The 23,856-nt window shown below is 39.9% G+C and overlaps 3 protein-coding genes across 3 annotated transcripts in view; all 3 read left to right on the forward strand.

The window, feature by feature from the left end:
• LOC133617011 (heterogeneous nuclear ribonucleoprotein A0-like) overlaps window positions 1-3,256 on the forward strand; it is a 19,078-nt gene extending 15,822 nt beyond the window's left edge. Inside the window, exon 3 of the mRNA XM_061976657.1 lies at window positions 3,169-3,256. The gene's annotated coding sequence lies outside the window, so the exon portion shown is untranslated. The remainder of the gene's footprint in view (window positions 1-3,168) is intronic.
• A 775-nt stretch (window positions 3,257-4,031) lies between these two features.
• Window positions 4,032-5,477, forward strand: LOC133617010 (heterogeneous nuclear ribonucleoprotein A0-like). The gene has a single exon (XM_061976655.1). The coding sequence runs from the start codon at window positions 4,120-4,122 to the stop codon at window positions 5,086-5,088; it is 969 nt and encodes a 322-aa protein (XP_061832639.1). The 5' UTR covers window positions 4,032-4,119; the 3' UTR covers window positions 5,089-5,477.
• Window positions 5,478-6,246: 769 nt separating this feature from the next.
• klhl3 (kelch-like family member 3) overlaps window positions 6,247-23,856 on the forward strand; it is a 35,746-nt gene continuing 18,136 nt past the window's right edge. Inside the window, exons 1-6 of the mRNA XM_061976654.1 lie at window positions 6,247-6,396; window positions 8,809-8,961; window positions 9,033-9,139; window positions 9,208-9,329; window positions 15,018-15,180; window positions 20,671-20,780. Coding sequence (XP_061832638.1) covers window positions 6,293-6,396; window positions 8,809-8,961; window positions 9,033-9,139; window positions 9,208-9,329; window positions 15,018-15,180; window positions 20,671-20,780 — 759 coding nt within the window. The 5' untranslated portion in view covers window positions 6,247-6,292. The remainder of the gene's footprint in view (window positions 6,397-8,808; window positions 8,962-9,032; window positions 9,140-9,207; window positions 9,330-15,017; window positions 15,181-20,670; window positions 20,781-23,856) is intronic.

Consider the following 23,856-nt stretch of genomic DNA (forward strand, 5'->3'; position numbering starts at 1 on the left):
ACGAGGGATGTAACAGTAAACGGTATAATGATTATTTGCGATAAAATTCCAGATGGTTAGTAACACCGTTTAATTTGTTAATTACCGAAAAAACATCATTTATTAATGCATTTTAGGCAACACAAAGTCATGCGCATGCGCACTAGCGTCGTTTGGCTTGATAATCATGGCGGACTAACGACACGGACTTTGCTCCGGAGATTTCCCCTCGGCGTAAACGGAGCCGAGCGCTTGGTTTGACGTCATTTTCCCTCGCTTCCCGCCGTGCGTTTAAGAGTGCAATGCTGTGTTTAGATGGAGACAGGTGTGGACAATATTGGAGACAGACGCACTTGTCCCCATGTTAAAAGTAAACAGTGAAGGAGAAAACTATTTGATGTTGCTCAATACAGCGTCCATCAGCTGCTGTGACTGAGAGTTAATGACGTGAGGAAACATGCAGCAGGCAATGTGTTGTGAACGTTGTCACAACTTGTTTATAAAGTCTTTACTTTGTTTACTGTGATGTTCACTCGTCTTTTATTTAACTGCAAACTGCATCAGTGTTCAAATAACATCAATACTCGCTCAAATGTTTTGTCATCTCATCGAATTGAACGCAGGCTGTGAAGATTGTGTATTCGATGTGACAGGTGTCACTCTTTATTTTTGTTGGCCAAACTGTTGTACTGATAGGAGGCGTTGGAGAAGAACAAAGCTTGATTATTTCACTTTATCTTCATTAGCCAAATTGCTTTGTGTTTTATTTTGGTATCACCAGGTTTAGTTTTTTTCATGTCACAAAGGTATTACTTCTAAAACCATTCATATTTTAATAGAGGGAGTTATTTATTTTAATTATTTACTCTATCAAAATGTAAAATTAGAGCTAAAGGCATCATGTAATGACAAAATGCTGACAAGTTGATATTATTAAAGAATAATTTAAAAAAAAAAGTGTCTTTAAATATATGGATAACGTTTATAGTCTTTTTATTAGACATTACAAATGACATGTTGTTATTACGTTCACACCCCAACACGGCTTTACCTAACAATCAGTAATCATGATTTCAATATTGATAACAATAATCTTAATTCTTACTTTGCCCATAATTGGCAGCCCTTGATCTCATACATGAACACTATTTTTATCTTTATGGACAAAAAGCGCAGTTACGTCTTATAGCTATCAGGTGCCTTTTCTCAACATTCTTTTATATGTATATATAATATATATATATATATATATATATATATATATATATATATATATATATGTATAAAAATATGTCTGTGTGTTTGCATTAATGCATGAATACTTTAGAGCCCCTGCCTGGAAAGAAAATGTTTGCCTTGGTGCCCTTCTTACTTGCCTTGGTGCCCCAAAATATGAGCCCTCCTTTAAGGCAACAATTGCCTTGACCTTTAACTTTTTGTATTCATATTTATGTATATATGTGTATGTATTAGGGCTGTCAAAGTTGATGCGTTAACTATGCATTTTAATAACTGCACAAAAAAAAAATGTAGCGGCCAATTAACACACATGCGTCCTTTTTGACTCTCGGGCTGTGCTGTAGCAGGGGAAACTTGGCTGCAGTTCACTTGTTACTGATGAGCCACAAGCGAGCAGAAATGGACGAAGAAAAGGGCACACTATGGAAATATCAGGTTCAAAGCCATGGCAAGCTGTTTTCCCGATAAAGGACTACTTTTCGCCAAGACGACATAACTGCAGTAAATGCAGTGGTGTTTCACTTCAGTGTTTAAATTACAGTTAAGGAGCAGTGGTAACATAACATTGTTACTGTGACGGAATTAGTAACATGGCATAAAAGCTCAACAGAAATGAAAGACGGTTGGCAGGAAGTCGAAATTGGCCTTTTTATAAAATTGCAAACAGTCGATCTGATATCAAGACACTCAAAACAATCACACACTTTTCGGACTTCACAATACGACGAAAAAAAAAGTTTAACAATACGATCATGCTTTGTCGAAGATGTTTTGTAAAGTTATTCTGTGATACTTGCACCTAAAAAAAATAAAATACTAGTACCTCAGTTGAGGAATATGGGGGCACCACTTTTTTGGCTATCTGAAATATTTTGTAAATTATTTTATAACATGTTCAAGGAGACTGATAATTATATTTCATTATTACATTTGAGTTGGCCCTGTGATGAGGTGGCGACTTGTCCAGGGTGTACCCCGCCTTCCACCTGATTGTAGTGTTACACTGAGATAGGCTCCAGCGCCCCCCGTGACCCAAAAGGGAATAAGCGGTAGAAAATGGATGGATGGATGGATTACATTTGACAAATAAATAGCATTGCCATGCAGCAATATGAAGACCATTAACTTTTACAACATATCATGTATTGTACAGAATATCTGAAGCATTTATTCCGGTAAAAATATTACAGATTTTATGACCAAACATCTTTGACAATCAAAGCATGATCATAACAATCCACATTGTTTGTTATTATTGGATGCAACTGGTATCTAAACATGGTGTAGCTCCTTCTCTGAATGCAAGTAGTCCTAAAGCAGGAATACAAGCTCTGTATTTATACAAAATCTGGCAAGACATCAACACACTGCAGGCAACTATTTTATTATTGTCTATAAAAGCGTGTGTGTCCTTTTTGTGTAGAGCTGTTTGAAAGAACCTACTGTTTTAAACACATGTAATTAGGCAAATTAATTGTCCATTCATTGTGTTAAAACTGAAAATTATCTGTCAAAGGTACACTTAATGATGAAAAATTATATCTTATCTGTGAATAAATGCGATGAATTTTGAGTTAACCATGAACGAAATGGGATCAATCGCGATTACATATTTTAATTGTTTGACAACCTTAATGTATGTATTTGTGTATGTATACATATAAATATATATTCTTGATTCTATAAGCAAATTGCTTAACAACAATCGCACAGCGCCATGTCCATCAAATACTGTCCATAAGTTACCCATGCACGTCTCGGTCACATGGTTGCAACCCAGCAATAGAATATATATGTTGACTAATTAAAAATGTTATGTATATTTTCAGTTACATTAGTGAATCTGAAGTATTTTCTATTGGAAATCTGCTTATTGATTTTAAAGATCTCAACATCATGTCCAGGTTAAGTTGACACTTTTTTTCATACTTGTTTTGTCACGTTTTACAGGTTTGTGGTTCTCAAGGAGATCTGAGCTGTTAATGCTGTTAATGTTGGTCAAGTTTTTGGTGACGCAAATAAATATTTCTCAATACAATATTTTTGTTCCGTCCGTTATTTACACAGGGTTGCTGCTTGCGCCATATTTTGCTTTTATAAACAGTGAGAAGTGATATGTGTTATGTTTTCTATTAATACATTGTTGGACTGGCAATAGTTGAGTGAAATTAATGGTTATTGTAGAGTATTGGCAGAAATGTTTCGTTATTTTTAGATCAAGTAAAAAGCTGCAATGTCCACAATAACTTATGTGCTTGAAAAAAGGAATGTATGAGCAGCGGTGGCACATGTAGGCATATTTTAAGGTAATTTTTCAAGAAAACAAACATGTAGTTAGTAATAATTTGCAAAGCTCACCTTTGATGCACAATGATTGATAACTGCCACTGTTAAAAGTAACAATTAGCAGTTTTGAATATACAAAAGTGCATCAAAAGCGTATTTGGGAGTATGTTCATTAGTTTGGGGGTTATTTACACTACTTGATAGTATTGCTTTAACCAACACATGTGAACATTAGGTGTGTTAAGTAATGCATTGAAAAGTCTAATATGGCTAATTTTAATGAACATTAGGTGTGTTAAGTAATGGATTGAAAAGTCTAATATGGCTAATTTTAACTGTTAAGTGAAATGAATGTACCAAAGGAAACAAAAATGGAGTATCCACACATTTCCCTCGCTACAAGGAGTTTGATTTTGGGATTTCCAACATCAAGTGAAGTAGCATGAATGTGATTGGTTGGTCTCCCCAGCAGAGGCGTTGCTCTTTTTCAAGCTGACCAATCAGCGGCCGCCACGTTTTATGAAAGGCAGCAAGTCAAACGGCCCGCCCCGAGCGTCGTTCATTGAAGAAGGAGAAGGCCGCTCTGTCGCACCTTTTCTCAGCACGAAGACAGCCATGTCTAAACTCGTAAAGCTTTTTGTCGGCGGCCTTAATGTGCAGACGACGGACGATGGCCTTCGGTGCTATTTCGAGCAGTTCGGGATCCTTAGCGACTGCGTGGTGGTGATGAACCAGCAGCTGGGACGGTCCCGCTGCTTCGGCTTCATAACCTACTCGACGCCGGAGGAGGCCGACGCAGCAATGGCGTCCAAGCCACATGTCGTTGACGGACACAACGTGGAGCTGAAAAGAGCCGTCGCCCGGGAGGAGGCAAACAACCCGGAAATCTCCGCCAATGTCAAGAAGATCTTCGTCGGCGGCGTGAGAGACCACATTGAGTCCGACAACCTGGCCGACTACTTCTCCCAGTACGGCATGGTGGAGAAGGCCGAGATCATCGTCGACAAGCTGACCGGCAGGAAGCGTGGCTTCGCCTTTGTCTTCTTTGAGGAAACCGACGCGGCCACCAAGGCGGCGCTGACCAAGTTCCACACCATCAACGGGAACAAAGTGGAGGTGAAGAAGGCCATGAGCAAGCACGAGATGTCGAATACCGGCGGCCGTGGCGGCGGCGGCGGTGGTGGTGGTGGAAGGGGTCGCGGCAGAGGGATGCCGAGCTTCGGCGGCGGTAGAGGCGGCTACGGCGGAGGAGGCTATGGCGCCGGCGGCGGCAGCTACGGAGGTGGCTACGGGGGAGGTTATGGCGCCGGCGGTGGTGGTGGCGGCTACAACGGCAGTGGAGGCGGCGCTAGCTACGGTGGTGGCTACGGCGGGGGATATGAAGAGTACGACAACAGCATGGGCGGCGGTTACAGCAACGGTGACTTTGGGGGGGGCTACGGACAGCAGCAGTCCACTTACGGTGCAATGAAGGGGGGCAACTACTCCTCCTTCAGGAGCGCGGCCCCGTACAGCAGAGGCGGCTACGGCAGGGGGGGTGGAGGTGGCGGAGGAGGAGGAGGAGGCTACTCACAGGGCTACTAGATTTCCCTCCACTTTTCATACAGCAGCCATGAGGGGAGATCCTGCTTCTAGTGAACTTGAATACACACCAACATGGAGGGTCTCCGAGTCGAATGAATGAGTGCCCGCCTGGACCCCCATCTCTCTTATTCCTCTTTATGGACGTTACTAAGAATTGTGAATTATTGCAATGTAACTACGTTTGTCACTGCTCTGTGAAGTCGTTTTTATGTCTCAGGCTTTTTAAGGGAAGTGAATTGAGTTTCCTAGTCTTCGACATTATTTTTTAATGTGACAAATCTATTTCTGTAGACATGTCGCAGATTGAGTTAAAATCAAAAACGTTTTTTTTTCCACTTTGCTTTGTCATTTCATGTTTGTTTTAGATTAAAACTGTTTTTTGAAATCAACGTCCAGCACATCCTTATGTTTGGTTTTTAATGTTCGAAAATCAAGCCCATTTTACACCAAGCATGCAGACTGGTGGCCACCAGGGAGCAGCAACGTCGCCCATTGTCTACTCGTGGGGGCGATACTGCAAATGTTGGTATCAACCTAAATCGATAATAAACTATCCGGGGGTTGGAAAAGGGCCGAAGCGTTTGGGAAAACATAACACATGAAAAATGAAAGCGAGGCTCTTTTTCGCCAAACACCCCAAAACATATATGTAAATAAAATTTAACAAAAGCTAAACTGCAATGCTGGTATCGATCCACATTCGATACTGCTTGTTATCAATGCAGCAGACATGTGCTCCATGTCGGCCATTTTATTTGGGATGGGGTGAAGGGTAGAGACAAAAGGCTCCCCTTGATAGTTCTTAGGTTTGTTTGAAACAGAACCTCTTATATTTCCATTTGATTTAAATTTATGTCTAAAGATTCTTATTTTTTTGAGGGAAAGGCCCAATTTTTTTTAAATTACTATTTTCGTTGTCTTCACCCACCCCGCTTAAATCACTGCCCTGATCGTCCACACATACAAACGGTTCGAGCACTCACTCTGACATATTTTCACGTCCAGCCTTCAGGTCCGCGGCCTGCAAAACTACTCAGAACCTTTTAGTTTTCAGTGCCAAATTGTACAGGTGAAAACTTTCCTCCCTGCATTCAAACATCACATTTCTTATGCAAACTGACCATCAGCTTATGTTTTATATTATTAAAAGTGTAGACAATGGTGTTATAATCATAGGTTTTGCACAGTAGTGATTTTACAATAAATGGTGCTTTTTAACTTCCTAATAGACGATCTTCGTATCCGTGGGCGCTCTTGCCCTCCGTGTTGCTGTGTATCCTCAGCGAGGATGGACGATGCGTCTCTGGGGTAAGTTACCGAACAGCGGCCGTCATTCCGACACTCCGCGATTAACGATACTGGTGCGCTTTTATTTTCACGTCACGTCTCTATGTTCTGTCCTCATAACGACTTGGAAACGCGCGTCCTGCCTGTTTGCGACCCCATCTTAGCTAGGTAGCGGCGTCAAGTTAGCTACCGTCGATGACAGTCACGTTGTCAAGTAAACTTTTCACTCGTGGGCACATTTTTATCACCTAATGTTCATTTATAGGCGGACGACGAGTGTATTTTAAACGCCCGTTCAGTGGGTCTGAACAACATCTCATGATAGTTTGCAGCCGGAAGCTACGTTGTTAGCGTAAAGTTGTCTTGCTGTGCTAGCTGGTGCTAGTCAACAATCTAACGTGATAAACAAGACATTTACATCGACACTATTGTGTTTAAATCAGCGAATGACCTTTCCCCCCCACGCCTATCAACTGTCAAAACTTGACAAAAGTCCACAAAGTGTTATACCAAGTCATCCATCCATCCATTTCCTACCGCTTGTCCATGTTTGAGTTTAATGTTGATACTTGACATTGTATTGTAGACCAGTGTTTTTCAACCTTTTTTGAGCCAAGGCACATTTTTTTCATTGAATAAATCCCGAGGCACACAACCTGTAGAAATCATTGAACAATGAAACTTAGTAGCTGACATTGACAATAAAAAGTTGTTGCTGCAATTGTTGGATATGAATTTAAACCATAACCAAGCATGCATCACTATAGCTCTTGTCTCAAAGTAGGTGTACTGTCACCACCTGTCACATCACGCCGTCACTTATTTGGAGTTCTTTTTTTGCTGTTTTCCTGTGTGCAGTGTTTTAGTTCTTGTCTTGCGCTCCTATTTTGGTGGCTTTTCCTCTTTTGTTGGTATTTTCCTGTAGCAGTTTAATAAGCTATTCCCCGCACCTGCTTTGTTTTCGCAATCAAGAATATTTCAGTTGTTTTTATCCTTCTTTGTGGGGACATTGTTGATTGTCATGTCAATCAATCAATCAATGTTTATTTATATAGCCCTAAATCACAAGTGTCTCAAAGGGCTGCACAAGCTACAACGACACCCTCGGTTCAGATCCCACATCAGGCCAAGGAAAAACTCAACCCCCTCTAGGACGACCGGTGCAATGAACGTAGGGTGGATCTAGTTTAATATTGTATAATATATGTCATGTTTGGATGTACATTGTGGACGCCGTCTTTGCTCCACAGTAAGTCTTTGCTGTCATCCAGCATTCTGTTTTTGTTTACTTTGCAGCCAGTTCAGTTTTAGTTTCGTTTTGCATAGCCATCCCTAAGCTTCAATTCCTTTTCTTAGTGGCACTCGCCTTTTATTTATTTTTAAGTATTAGATATACTTTTAAGTATTAGATACCTTTTTACCTGCACGCTGCCTCCCGCGTATAGTGATCACGACAAACCATGTTTCCGACATTTACAAAGCAATTAGCTACCTGCTGCCACCTACTGTTATGGAAGAGTATTGCACGGTTTCTCTGCCGAGCTCTAGACAGCACAAACACTCATTAACGGCACATTTGCGGATTATAATTACTGGTTTGCAAAAAATATTTTTAACCCAATTCGGTGAAATTACATGATCTCCCACGGCAAACCAAACTGTATCTCACGGCACACTAGTGTGCCGCGGCGCAGTGGTTGAAAAACACTGTTGTAGACCATTTGAAAGGAAACCCTCACAGTATAACCTCTGACGTTTAAGTATTAATATCGAATATAATATAATACATTGAGGGTCCATTTAATCATGACATCACTACGCCGCACATTTTTCACCGTCTAGTTCAGTGTTTTTCAACCTTTTCTGAGCCAAGGCACATTCTTTTCTATGAAAAAATCCCAAAGCACACAGCCAGCATAAATCATTGAAAAATGAAACTCAGCAGCCGATATTGACAATTAAAAATTTGTTCTCGCAATTGTTGGATTTGAATTTAACCCATAACCAAGCATGCACCACTATAGCTCTTGTCTCCAAGTAGGTGTACTGCCACCACCTGTCACATCACGCCGTGACTTATTTTGAGTTTTTTGGTGTTTTCCTGTGTGTAGTGTTTTAATTCTCATCTTGCCCTCCTATTTTGGTGTCTTTTTCTCTTTTTTTGGTATTTTCCTGTTGCAGTTTCATGTCTACCTTGAATATATATATATATATATATATATATATATATATATATACACACACACTTTTAAAAAATAATTTTTTAAATATTATGAATCAATTTAGAATCGGGATGAATAAGAGTCGCAATTCGGATGTGAATCTATGTTTTTTTTAGCACACCCTCTAGATTGTGTGCCTAAAAAATGACCAGTGAATCATAGCTTTTAAATGACGTAACTTAAAGCTTGTCCTCTGTCACCAATGATCCAGAGCCGTCGTGTCATGTGTCGCCAGTGAGCGTGTGCCCTCGCGTCTCAAGTGCAACGCCGAGCCCGATGAGGACGAGGCGGGAAATGGCGGGATGTTCACTTTCAACCACACGCACATGAGGAAAGCCTTCCAGCTCATGAACGACCTGAGAGGGTGTGTTGCTCTTTGGATGCCCGGTTGACGTCCTCCTCCGCCCGCCCATGTTCATCTTGTCTGTCTTCCAGTAAGAACATGCTGTGTGACGTCCAGCTGGTGGCGGGAAGCGTCACCGTGGCGGCGCACAGGGTGGTCCTGGCCGCCTCCAGTCCATACTTCTGTGCCATGTTCACAGGTGCACGACCCCTGTGTTTATTCCACGTGCATGATTTGATGCTGACCTGTGTGTGTGTGTATGTGTAGGTGACATGAGCGAGAGCAAGGCCCAGCGGGTGGAGATCGGCGAGGTGGATGGTCCGACGCTCAGTAAGCTGGTGGACTACATCTACACAGCCGAAATAGAAGTCACTGAGGACAACGTCCAGGTGAGCGTGACTGGATGTCGGAATCATCACAATAGGAGCGTGATAGTTAAAAGAAACCAGAAAACATTGCTCAATCTAGGGCTGGGCGATATATCGAGTTTGTAAGATATATTTTTAAACAAGATATGAATTAAGAAAATATCGTAAAATCGAAATGATTTATTTCACGTCAAAATTACCAAACGCCGCTTATATGTTGTGTTCCTTGTTCTCCCCCGCTTCCCACCCCCTCTCAAAACTCCATGGGCTACTAAACCCCTCCCCTTCCTCCTTCCAAGACGTGCTTGCACGTATAAGAACATCCATGATTGGTTAAGATTAGGGCAAAACATTACGGACAATCCAATCAGGGGCAAGATAGGGCGGGTCATGGAATCACAACAGACATCCCAAATGACGACGAGAGAGTCGGAGAAGAGAAGAGGGAATATTCAAGCGGGCGATTTATATATTAAAAAAACTAGTGGAAGATGGCAGAGGGATTCTCTTCCTGGGATTTATCTTTTAGCGATGTAGACGACATCCAGGAAACCCACAATGTGTCTACTTGGCCACATTTGGACAAATGTATGCGTCTGGATAAAACATTCATTTGAGTTGTTTACCTTGATAGCCCAAATCAAAACTGTTCTCCAGTTGCCAAGGCGGGCATATTTCGCACGAGAAATGCTGCCAAAAATGTATGCCGAAGTGAGGAAGATCATAGCCGCACAATTAAGTAAAGTCACTTACTTGGTGCTGACCAGAACTGTACGTGTGTGACAGTCCATTACATCGTCGACTGGGAATTAAAAAGTGCCTGCCTGCAAATGTATTTTTTATCTGAGTTTGATACATTTTGTATTATTTGCACACCTAGGTTATTTATTTTATGTAGAAAGAACATGTTTCTATTTTATTTATGTTATGTATTTCTGTGCTACTTAAACAGTTTCTTTTCTGTGCTGTTTAATACCCATCTTGACTAACTGGGTTAACAGAAGTGCCATTGACTGTTTACAGTACAGTTGTCATTCACTTCAATTTCAGTGAATCTCGCTCTAAAATTAATATCTTTATATATATACTTTCACCGGAAAATATATAGAGATATATATATATCTAATATCGAGTTTAAGTAAAAATATATCGAGATATACTTTTTCGTCCATATCGCCCAGCCCTAGCTCAATCATGACCCTGACAATAGGACTGGGCGTTATGGTTGAAAACTGTATTACAATATAAGTGTTTTATATTGGTCGATATAGATCAATATTTTTTATGACCTATCGAAAATAAGGACCAGGAGAAAAATACATTAAATGTAAACATTTTTATTAAAAATGTAGCCTGATTATAATCCCTTCACTATGAAGACAGAAAGGAAAGGAAATGTCAGCACAAGCATGGAAGACGCTCCAACAATCGATGTAGACTACATTCTAAAATCACATTGAACACTTAGCAATAATTTGTTAAAATTGAGGTGCAAAAATAATAATGTGTAACAAAATAGTGTAAAGTGTGAAAATGTAAACACACAGAAACCTGTGAAGAACTATTTTTTATAGGTTTTCTCAAGGGCATGCGCGGCTAGGGTATTACTGTCTACGAGCGCCTTGGACTGACTACGGTCCCTTTTTTTAAAAATCCCAAAAAACTGCCATACTGTCGAGGTGACTTTTCCTGTTTTATCCACAATTTCTTCGCCCTCTGCAGCACTCATTTTCAATTTTGTTTTCACTCCATGCAAAGAATCAACTGTGAAACAACAAGATGGCGCAACCAAACGTGATTGTTGATACCGTTACTGGATCGGCTGTTAACGTATCATTCCCACTGATCAGTGATCACTTCTTGCGTTGCTATGTTACTAGAGAGCAAGTGTCTTTGTTTATGCAACCAACCTTGCTGTACAACTTCCGGTTTCTTTCGACGAAGAAGAAAAAACAAATACAACTTTTATTGAACACACTTTTCATGTATATCGATTACGTGTCTGTCGCGATATATATTGATATCATTTAATCGCCCTACCCGATAAGCTACTTTTTTGTTTGATTTTCATGCAGACATGACATACTAATGCATTACAACAATTTACATGCACAATGAATGGTGATATTGAGCAAAAGCGGTAAAAAAATATTAATTTATACTATATATATATATATATATAATGATATATTAATATCATTTAATTTAGGTCTAGCATAAATCACATTACATTGTAATACATTAAATGAAAAATGTTATTTAATACATCTTTAGTTAAGCACAGCATACGTTTAATTACATTTTGAGTGCAATAAACTACAAACAACACTCGGATAAGCGGAAAAAGATGGATGTTAATTATTACATCATAGTTATAATCTTTATAGATAGGCTATAAAGATTATTCGGGTGTTACCATTTAGTGGTCAATTGTACAGAATATGTACTGTACTGTGCAATCTACTAATAAAAGTTTCAATCAATCAATCAATCAAGCATTATTTATATTTAATTTAATAGGTTGGGGCAGTAGTGTTGGCCCTGCGATGAGGTGGCAACTTGTCCAGGGTGTACCCCGCCTACTGCCCGAATGCAGCTGAGATAGGCTCCAGCACCCCCTGCGACTCCGAAAGAGACAAGCGGTAAAAAATTGATGGATGGATGGAAGGTTGAGGCATGTCTCTCTGCCTTAGAAGATAAATACTTAGGGTCCGGCACCATCTTCGTCTGTGAGCATGAAACAATTAAGCCTGCTTATTGAAATGTCTTCCAAGACAATCTGAACGGTCCATTTGGGAACAATTCATAGAATCTTTAACACTTTCAAGACATTAAAAAAAATGTTGGTCACAAAAAGAAAAAAGAAAACTGTTATGATTGAGGAGGGCAATCATGTCTTATGTTTTCATCATCTTGAGCATTGATCAAACCTGACAATGAAATCACATTTGATTCCAGCATTGTCGAGTGAAAGCAGCGGGACAATGTCGCAGCCTCGACACTTCCTGTCATTATTAAGACCAGGAAGTGTGCATGGAGAGAGACAGGAAATCCTCCCACTGTTAGCTGCGGAGTGCCTGATGAGTGTGTTTAGTGCATCGTCGTCATTTTATTTGTATTTGCGATGGTCTGACGAAGCTTGTATACCAGGAAGAATGTCGGTCTTCATTACTATGGTAATATACTTACCATAGTAATATTATTTATAATACATACAGTGTACCTACACTGTTACATTGTTCAATTGACTGTTCATCAAGCTAGCTTATTCATTGTTTTGTTTTTTTACAAAAAAAAACTAGGCCGAGTGGTTAAAAAGGTGAAAAGGGTAAAAATTAGGGGTGTAACGGTACGTGTATTTGTATTGAACCGTTTCGGTACAGGGGTTCGGTTCGGAGGTGTACCGAACGAGTTTCCACTCGGACATATTAAGTAGCGTAACGCACGTTGTGTAAACTATGCACACTAAGGCACAACACACGGCATGCTAGCAGCTAACGGGCTACAACAGACTGACCATACGTCCTCTTTTCACTGGACATGTCCTCTTTTGCGGAGCTGTCAGGGCGGAGTTTCTTAAATGCCTCAAATGTCCGGCATTTTGAGTTAGGGTTGCGTGTATTTTCAATGTACTGTAGCGTCCAGAAGAAGTGCACGCCAAGTCTCACGCTCTTTTTAAACTTTTATTGAGCAACCTATACTAACACAGCTCAACTTATCTCGTTCCTTCCACACGCACGTCTATCCTCACTCCTCATTTCCGCAACAACGCTTCCTGCTTCTTCACCAATCACCTTACAGGCGTGCTACGTTCACAACAATGGGAATTCTGAATATCACTCACTCAAAAACACAACATCAACTTCAGCAGGTTGTTACACTACGTTCAGGGTTAAGAAGGGGTTAAAGCGGAACATTATCACAATTTCAGAAGGGTTAAAACCATTACAAATCAGTTCCCAGTGGCTTATTTTATTTTTCGAAGTTTTTTTTTTAATTTTACCCATCACGCAATATCCCTAAAAAAAGCTTCAAAGTGCCTGATTTTAACCATCGTTATATACACCCGTCCATTTTCCTGTGACGTCACACAGTGATGCCAATACAAACAAACATGGCGGATAGAACAGCAAGTTAGAGCGACATTAGCTCGGATTCAGACTCGGATTTCAGCGGCTTAAGCGATTCAACAGATAACGCATGTATTGAAACGGATGGTTGTAGTGTGGAGGCAGGTAGCGAAAACCAAATTGAAGAAGAAACTGAAGCTATTGAGCCATATCGGTTTAAACCGTATGCAAGCAAAACCGACGAAAACGACACGACAGCCGGCGACACGGGAGAAAGCGAGGACGAATTCGGCGATCGCCTTCTAACCAACGATTGGTATGTGTTTGTTTGGCATTAAAGGAAACTAACAACTATGAACTAGGTTTACAGCATATGAAATACATTTGGCAACAACATGCACTTTGAGAGTGCAGACAGCCCAGTTTTCATCAATTAATATATTCTGTAGACATACCTTCATCCGCTCTCTTTTCCTGAAAGCTGATCTGTCCAGTCCAGTTGGAAATGCATCTGCTTTGAGTGTCGCAGGATATCCACACATTCTTGCCATCTCTGTCGTAGCATAGCTTTCGTCGGTAAAGTGTGCGGAACAAACGTCCAATTTCTTGCCACTTTCGCATCTTTGGGCCACTGGTGCAACTTGAATCCGTCCCTGTTCGTGTTGTTACACCCTCCGACAACACACCGACGAGGCATGATGTCTCCAAGGTACGGAAAACAGTCGAAAAAACGGAAAATAACAGAGCTGATTTGACTCGGTGTTTGTAATGTGTTTGAGAAAATGGCGGATTGCTTCCCGATGTGACGTCACATCGCTCCGAGAGCGAATAATAGAAAAGCGTTTAATTCCCCAAAATTCACCTATTTAGAATTCGGAAATCGGTTAAAAAAATCTATGGTCTTTTTTCTGCAACATCAAGGTATATTTTGACGCTTACATAGGTCTGGTGATAATGTTCCCCTTTAAAAACAAAACAAATTGTGCGCGCAGCAGCATTTGTGAGGGAGGGGCAGAGACAGAGGGAGCGAGAGAGTTATGATAAACGCGCATGCGTCGCCAGGCTCTGCTTTTTATCCATAGATTTATCAGATTTAATTTTTTATTATCTATAGCAGGGGTGTCAAAAGTGTGCCCCGGAGGCCATTTGCGGCCCACGGCTGATGTTTTAAAGGCCCACGGCACATTCTAAAAATACTATTGAAATAAACAAAAACATAACAAAAGTGAAATATTAAAGCTTAAAGGTTAAATGTAATTTAGAAAAAGTTGCAATGTTGACTAATAAAACAAAGCTGTTTTTTGTTTTTTTCAAACTGTCATTGCTCAAAACATAATATTAAATCAAAATCAATGTTATTATGAATTATTGACCTATCCAAGGTTCCGATTACTTCACATCAAATATTCCACTAAGAAAAATATTTTTGGTGGAAGATTTTGCAAATTTGGTAAATAAATAACCCAAACATTTATATTTTGTTGTTTTCTTACTGTGAAAATGAACCGAACCGTGACCTCTGAACCTAAGTACGTACCGAACGGAAATTTTTGTGTACCGTTACACCCCTAGTGAAAATAGTGAAAAAATAATGGATCCTTCAAGAAAATATATTGTGTAACAAGACTTGTTCCTGCAGGTTCTGCTGCCGGCCGCCAGTCTGCTCCAGCTGATGGATGTTCGTCAAGTTTGTTGCGACTTCCTTCAAGCGCAGCTTCATCCATCCAACTGTTTGGGCATTCGAGCTTTTGCCGACCTGCACACGTGCATGCAGCTTGTCAGCCAGGCGCACGCTTATGCTGGTATGTGTGTGTGTGTGGTTTTTTTTTGGTACACTCTTTTGTAGCATTTGATTGGTTGCTGCAATCCAAAATGTTAATGAAGGTCAAATCAGAATTTTTTAGGAAAATCAAAGCCAGCTTTTAGTCTCACTACACAATGGTACAGTGTTGCTTTTGGTTTTAATTACATAGTACTACCACACAACAGTACAGTGTTGTGTACATGCTGCATTAGTAGTTTAGTCGTGTGTGTAAAATGGCATCACTCTGCAGCAGTACTATAGTATTGCGTGCATAATACAAAGTATGCACGTTTTTTAGTAGTGTGTGTATGACGTTCTCGAACAAATCAAGTCTTTTGAACCGCTCTTTTAAGTGCAGGCATGTGAAATGTCGGCGAAAACGCGCAAATCTGTGTTTTTAAACATCCATTTTTGCGTCAAAATATCACTTCCGCGGTTTTTTAAGAGATATTGCAGCGTGTAAGGACGGGAGTCAAAGGAAGAGTGTGAAAAGATGTAGCTAATTGTTTTGATGACATTCAGACGTTGTTTTCTTATCAGCAATCCAGCAGTATCTATTCATCCGTAGCTTCTCAGCGCAATAACACACAACACTGGAAATGTGTCCCGTGAAAATGAGTGTGACAAGAGCAAAAGTTTGTTGGGTGAATTATGTAAACCCACTACTATATCAAAAAATAAGATTTAAACAACATTTGTTGAACGCTTGCTTCAGCTACATGTAGGGCTGGGCGATATGGCATTTTATTAATATCTCGATATTTTTAGGCCATGTCACGATACACGATATATATCTCGATATTTTGCCTCAGCCTTGAATGAACACTTAATGCATATAATCACAGCAGTATGATGATTCTATGTGTCTACATTAAAACATTCTTGTTCATACTGCATTAATATATGCTCATTTTAAACTTTCATGCAGAGAGGGAAATCACAACTAAGTCAGTTTACCAAAACTGTATTTATTAAACAGTTATTAAGCAGTGGCACAAATATTCATGTCATTTCCAAAACAGAAAGTGCAGGATTGTCAGAGACATTTTAAAACAAGCTGTTAGTGCACTTTAGTGCATGATGTCACTAAGATGACATATCAAAGCAACACTAAATTTAAAGTGCACTTTTTGTACAGAACGCCACTACATTATTTTAAACCATATAAAGTGCACTTTTGTGCATGATGTCACACAAGATATTTCAAAAACTAAAGTAAAATAAAAATGAGCTGCAAAATAGGAAATCAAATAGTGTATGTCCTTCGCTATGTGGTAGGTTATTGCGGACGTTATCTCCTTCTGTTGTTGACTATTTTTTTCATACGGTGTTGATGTGGAAATGGAAGACGCCAGCCTCAATTGGGTCAGTGCTGGTTGCTTCGGCATTTTATTGGTGTGGCACCGGCCGGAGATGTTGACATGCGGAGTTTCAAGCACTCATTATTCTTTCGCAGGTGACTTTTCAAATGATGCTTCAAAGTAGTAGTGCCGCTACTTTTTGTAGCAACGCTTTTGCCGCATGCTTTACATATTACGGCTGTCTGTTCAACATCTCCCCGCTTGAAGCCAAACCACCGCCAGACGATGGACCCCCGTGCTGTTTTTCATGGGAATTAATTATTCTTTCTCCATTTGTTACCAGATTTGCACTTTCTTTCTCTCGTATTACCACTCGCACCGCTCCGCTTGCACCACCTGCCACAGCTAACGTAACCCATTCGGCTAAATCTCTGCTCCGCAAGGGGCGTATGACGTTGCGCGCGCAATGTATATAACAAGGTGCGCTTGTTTTATGTCTCTGTGAGAAGGAGAGACAAGAACGAGTGAGAAAAGCCTGTAGTGTAATGCTTGAGCTAAAAGCAACTGCTTGAGAACGTATACCCGAACACTCACGATATAGTCATTTTCTACATCGCACAGAGACAAACCCACGATATATCGAGTATATTCGATATATCGCCCAGCCCTAGCTACATGCATTCGCTGTTCCTCTTGCCTAAACACCGCACTAAATTGGAGGACAGGGACAGGGTTGCCGAAACAATCTCGCTAATTAGCATACTTAGCATCCTCTAGCAAGCTGGCTTTCTACTTTGCTGCTAATCCTGTTTGGATGATTACAATCCAAACACTGTTAGGTCCAAACCAGTTGTAGTTGTAGATCATTTATTAGCAGCGAACGAGAAGGTACAGTTTTGACGTCCCGGTCACAACACCGGAAGTATATTGCCCAAGTGGGCGTTGCCAAATGGGAAGTTCTTTGCATGCGTGTTATATAATTGTACATGACATTTTCAAGGATAATACATTTGGTAAGGTATCGACTAAAAAAAACTACAAATTCTGTGTTACATTACATGGGACATGTAAGTGTCAAAAGAGATTGGTAGATGAAAATAAACCTATGGGTAAAATTAAGTGTAGAAATGCACCCAATTGCAGGAAATGTACCGTATTTTCCGCACTATAAGGCGCACCGGATTATTAGCCGCACCTTCTATGAATTACATATTTCATAATTTTGTCCACCAATAAGCCGCCCCGGACTAAAAGCCGCGCCTACGCTGCGCTAAAGTGAATGTCAAAAAAACGCTGCGCTAAAGTGAATGTCAAAAAAACAGTCAGATAGTTCAGTCAAACTTTAATAATATATTGAAAACCAGCGTTCTAACAACTCTGTCCCAAAATGTACAAATGTGCAATCACAAACATAGTAAAATTCAAAATGGTGTAGAGCAATAGCAACATACCGGTAATGTTGCTCGAACGTTAATGTCACAACACACAACACACAAAATAAACATAGCGCTCACTTTCTGAAGTTATTCTTCATTCGTACCGGTAAATCCTTCGAATTCTTCGTCTTCGGTGTCCGAATTGAAAAGTTGCGCTAGCGTGGCTTCCAAAATGGCGGGCTCCGTCTCTTCGAAATCATCGGATTCAGTGTCGCTGTTGTTGTGCAGCAGTTCTGTGAATCCTGCCTTCCGGAAAGCTCGGACCACAGTTGTGACAGAAATATCTGCCCAGGCATTTACAATCCACTGGCAGATGTTGGCGTATGTTGTCCGGCGTTGTCTGCCCGTCTTAGTGAAGGTGTGTTCGCCTTCGGTCATCCATTTTTCCCACGCAGTTCGCAGTCGTGATTTGAATGCCCTGTTGACACCAATATCCAGCGGTTGGAGTTCTTTGGTTAATCCACCCGGAATGACGGCGAGTGTTGTATTTGTGTGCTTCACTTGTTTTTTGACACCATCTGTGATGTGGGCGCGCATAGAGTCATATATCAACATGGACGGAGCAGCGTGAAAAAAGCCACCCGGCCGCTTCGCGTAAACTTCCCTTAACCACTCGCTCATCTTTTCTTCATCCATCCATCCCTTCGAGTTAGCTTTTATGATGACGCCGGCTGGAAAGGTCTCTTTTGGCAAGGTCTTCCTTTTGAATATCACCATGAGTGGAAGTTAGCATGGCAAGCTAGAACCACAGTGAAGGATGACTTCTCATTCCCTGTGGAGCGAATATTCACCGTACGTGCTCCCGTTCCACAGTGCGGTTCAGTTGCTGTGAAATACGGTAGTAATCCGTGTGCGGATGGAGAGATTGCGTCTTTTTATGACCCGGATCGTTTAGTAGGAGCCATTTTGTGGTCTTTACAGATGTAAACAGGAAATGAAACGTACGGTGATATCCGCGCGTTTTTTCTTCTTCTTCCGGGGGCGGGTGAAGCGCTTCCTGTTCTATGGGGGCGGGTGAAGCGCTTCCTGTTCTATGGGGGCGGGTGCTTTCCTTGGCGGTTGCTTGCGTAGAAGAAGAAGCGCTTCCTGTTCTACCGGGAAAAAAGATGGCGGCTGTTTACCGCAGTTGCGAGACCGAAACTTTATGAAAATGAATCGTAATAAAGCGCACCGGGTTATTAGGCGCACTGTCAGCTTTTGAGAAAAATTGTGGTTTTTAGGTGCGCCTTATAGTGCGGAAAATACGGTAGTCTTGATTTTCAACATTTTCTTTCGAGGCTTGCGTAGCAGCACTTTGTGCAAAATGTTTTTTTCATCAGTTTTCCTTTTTTTTCTCAAAGGGTGCTCACATGCTTGCAAATGAACGATGAGAACAGATTCCCTGTTGTGAACGTTCGTTTAGGAGCCGTTTTTAATGGACATGCATATATAGTATCAGCAATTGCCCGACTCCACTAGAAAATGAGTCATAATTAAAGGAAACTTAGCATTTAGATTCACTTTTTATTTTTATAAAAATAAATAATATTTTGAAAATAAATATATATGTATATGCTGTGTATATGTATACCGTATTTTTCTGAGTATAAGTCGCTCCGGAGTATAAGTCGCACCGGCCGAAAATGCATAATAAAGAAGGAAAAAAAACATATATAAGTCGCACTGGAGTATAAGTCGCATTTTTTGGGGAAATTTATTTGATAAAACCCAAGAATAGACATTGAAATGTTGACATGAAAGGCAATTTAAAATAAATAAAGAATAGTGAACAACAGGCTGAATACGTGTACGTTATATGAGGCATAAATAACCAACTGAGAACGTGCCTGGTATGTTAACGTAACATATTATGGTAAGAGTCATTCAAATATCTATAACATATAGAACATGCTATACGTTTACCAAACAATATGTCACTCCTAATCGCTAAATCCCATGAAATCTTATACGTCTAGTCTCTTACGTGAATGAGCTAAATAATATTATTTGATATTTTACGATAATGTGTTAATTTCACGCATAAGTCGCTCCTGAGTATAAGTCGCACCCCCGGCCAAACTATGAAAAAAACTGCGACTTATAGTCCGAAAAATACGGTATATTTTTTAAATTATTATTATAAATTGTATTTATCTTTTATTTATTTATGTATTTTTTCTTGATTCACTTTTGTGGTTAATTGAATGTAGTAGTTCAAGTGTACACACACTAGGTAGTTTAGTACAATTTTTCCTGGCATTTTTATTATGTCCTCATTTGTATTCTAGTTTTGTTATTACTTTTTGTCTCCATTAATGCATTTAATTCATCACCAAAATGATTCCTGAGCGCGGCGCACGCTCCCGCTCACTGCTCCCCTCACCTCCCAGCGGGTGAACATGGGGATGGGTCAAATGCAGAGGACAAATTTCACCACATCCAGTGTGTGTGTGACGATTGTTGGGACTTTAACTTTAATTCTTACTTTTTATTTGTGTATTTTTTTTTCTGCATTGTTATGTAACCTGCCCTTGGTAATGTGTACACTTAGTAGTGCAGGCTATGTGCTGTACACAACATAGTACGCTCCAAGTAGTTTACACTTGGTAGTGTAGAGTGGTCTGCTAAGTGTGCCAGACGTAGTTTACACTTGGTAAAAAGGTAATCATATACCTTAAATATTGACTTCATACTCATTCTCATTGTGGAACACATTTAATGCAGTTGACACATCTTGAGTGTTCATGTGGTGTGTGTGTTTGTGTCCCACAGAGCAGCACTTCTCTGAGGTGGTGCAGTGTGAGGAGTTTGTGGCTCTTTCGCTGCAGCAGGTCTGCAGCCTCTTCTCTAGCGACAAGCTCACCGTTTGCACCGAGGAGAAGGTCAGGCAGACCACATGCACACATCCTTCATTTGCACATACACGCGCACACAGCACAACATGACAGGAAACAAGTGACAATGGAAAGAAGAGGCTAATGATTAGTAAGCAAGAAGTTTAGGTTGTGTGCACAGTGGGGATGTAATGATAACAGTTTGGTTAGTATTATTGTTTTGAATTAAAATTATCAAAAAAAACATGGTTGATAAATGCACTACTGACAGGCTCGCTAGCCTAAATGCTAACATGAAAACAAAAGACATTTACGTCTTTCCCCATTAACAAACGACACACTCTGATTTAAACTTATATAAACACATTACTGTCTGAGCAATTAAGATATTCAATTGTGCACAGCAAGTGATCGTTCTATAGTCAGAGGAATACGAGACTGAAGTGTTTTAATGGTGCGTTTAGGGACTGCTGAACAGAGTAGGACGCCACAACGCCTGCCAGCAATAATAAATAATAATAGATTTTGCTACACCCCTTTTATTTAAAATGATCATATTATGAGTTTATTTCTACATTCAAAACACTTCCTTGTGTAGACCACTACCACTGTGGTTCTTTGGTCAAAATTTTGCATAGATTATGTTTTACAGATTTATTTTAAGATGCTTTCTGACCGTCGAGGATAGGCCGTGGGTGGTCTTATTGACGTGACTCCACTTCGACTGCGTCTTCCTCCCGCCATCTTTGTTGGAGCTTTTAGAGCAGGGGTGCTCACACTTTTTCTGCAGGCGAGCTACTTTTCAATTGATCAAGTCGTGGGGATCTACCTGATTCATATATATAATTTATATTTACTTATTTATGAAATATATGTTTTTGTTAACAAGTTAAAGGTGTTTAATGATAATACAAGCATGTTTAACACATATAGTTAATATTGTTAATAAATTAAAGGTGTTTAATAAAAATACAAGTATGTTTAATACATATAGTTAATATTGTTAACAAGTTAAAGGTGTTTAATGATAATACAAGCATGTTTAACACATATAGTTAATATTGTTAATAAGTTAAAGGTGTTTAAAGATAATGCAAGCATGTTAAACACATATAGTTAATATTGTTAATAAATTAAAGGTGTTTAATGATAATACAAGAATGTTTAACATATAGTTAATATTGTTAACAAGTTAAAGGTGTTTAAAGATAATACAAGCATGTTTAACACTTATAGTTAATATTGGTAATAAGTTAAAGGTGTTTAAAGATAATACAAGCATGTTTAACACATATAGTTAATATTGTTAACAAATTAAAGGTGGTTAAAGATAATACAAGCATGTTTAACACATATAGTTAATATTGTTAACAAGTTAAAGGTGTTTAATGATAATACAAGCATGTTTAACACATATAGTTAATATTGTTAACAAGTTAAAGGTGTTTAAATATAATACAAGCATGTTTAACACATATAGTTAATATTGTTAATAAGTTAAAAGTGTTTAAAGATAATACAAGCATGTTTAACACATATAGATTCCTTTCTTTCATGAAGACAAGAATATAAGTTTGTGTTTTACCTGATTCTGATGACTTGCAGTGATTGGAATCAGACAGTAGTGCTGATAACGTCCGCATTTTCGAATGGAGGAGAAAAAAAGTCCTCCTTTCTGTCCAATACCACATGAAAGTGGTTGGTTTTTGGCATCTTATTTATCCAGCTTCCGTACTCCTTTGTATACACTTTACAAGAAATACATTGTCGGCAAACTCCATAGCTTGCTAGCTTGTGCACGCCAGCTTTCTGAGACTGTTATTTTGTTAGCGCAGGCAGGATGAAGAAGCGCTTTTATTGTGCAACTGTGCAGTCGGTCTTTGGAGTTTTGACGACAGGTACGGCGCCAGAGTCTGTTGAAATAAAGTGTATCTTGCCTACCTGACGGTAATTTTAATGAGCTGGCAGCAGCCAGCGTCATCTCAGAAGACCCTCGGGTGCCGTGAATGTCAATCAAGTGACGAAAGTGACGTCATAGTGAAGATTTATGATCGCTCATTTTTAGGACTATTTTTTTAATGCCTGGCTGGTGATCGACTGACACACCCTCCACGATCGACCGGTAGCTCGCGATCGACGTAATGAGCACCCCTGTTTTAGAGCTTCCATATGGAGTCTACTGACAGATATAAGTTAGAACTATACGCTACTTTCTATTAGAAATGGCAACAGCGGAGGAAGCATGTGCCCCGCAACGAAAGGGTAGAGAGAAAAAGAAGGAACTTATTGATTACAGTGTCGGACTACAATGGCAGACTCACGCCAAGCTCTTTGGGCAAAACTTTAACATATTTGAAGTTATCATCTGATGAGATAAGGCAGAACACGTCAGGTAACAGAGCAAATTCTAAACTGATCGTTTGAGGAAGTATGACGGAAGGCAATATCTCCGCAATGCTTCGATGGTTTGATTTACAATTTTCGGGATTTATAGGGATCCCAAATACACATAATCGGGTACCATCAGATTAGAAAAGTTGTTTTTGCCAAATAGGTCCCTTTTGAATAAATCATAAAGTGCTACAGTACAAACCAGTATTTAAAATGGTAAAATCTCAACTATCAAAACTAATACTAAGATTAAAACACTATCAGTGAAGCATAAGAAACATGCAAAATAGTGGCTTTTCTGACAGTGTCCCAATTTATTTTAGTCATGAAAAAAAAACTTGGTCAAAAGATTTTAGTGTGTGCAAGAATACTTTTTGATCACATTTAACAATACTGCAATGATAATGATAACCGGGACATGACATTTTCATATTGTTACATTCTTAGTGCACAGCCAAGAGGAGCCCAACTGCCTTTTGCAAACTCATCATTATTGGTAGTATTTTCATTCTGTTGCATGCAAAGTAGAATCAGTGAAAGTAAGTCAGAATGGTTACGATGCAATTGCATAACAAAGCTGAATGGTTTGCCTCCGTGAAGCCACAGGAGATGACCGATGTGTCTCAGAGTGTTGGTCAATGAATGCCAAGCAGGAGATTAGACACAGTGGGCTTTGTCTCCACTGAAACCCATTAGAGATCAAGACGAGGGGCCACAAATGGTCAGCCGACAC

This window comes from Nerophis lumbriciformis, linkage group LG16 (genome assembly GCF_033978685.3).
Source record: "Nerophis lumbriciformis linkage group LG16, RoL_Nlum_v2.1, whole genome shotgun sequence".
Taxonomy (NCBI): domain Eukaryota; kingdom Metazoa; phylum Chordata; class Actinopteri; order Syngnathiformes; family Syngnathidae; genus Nerophis; species Nerophis lumbriciformis.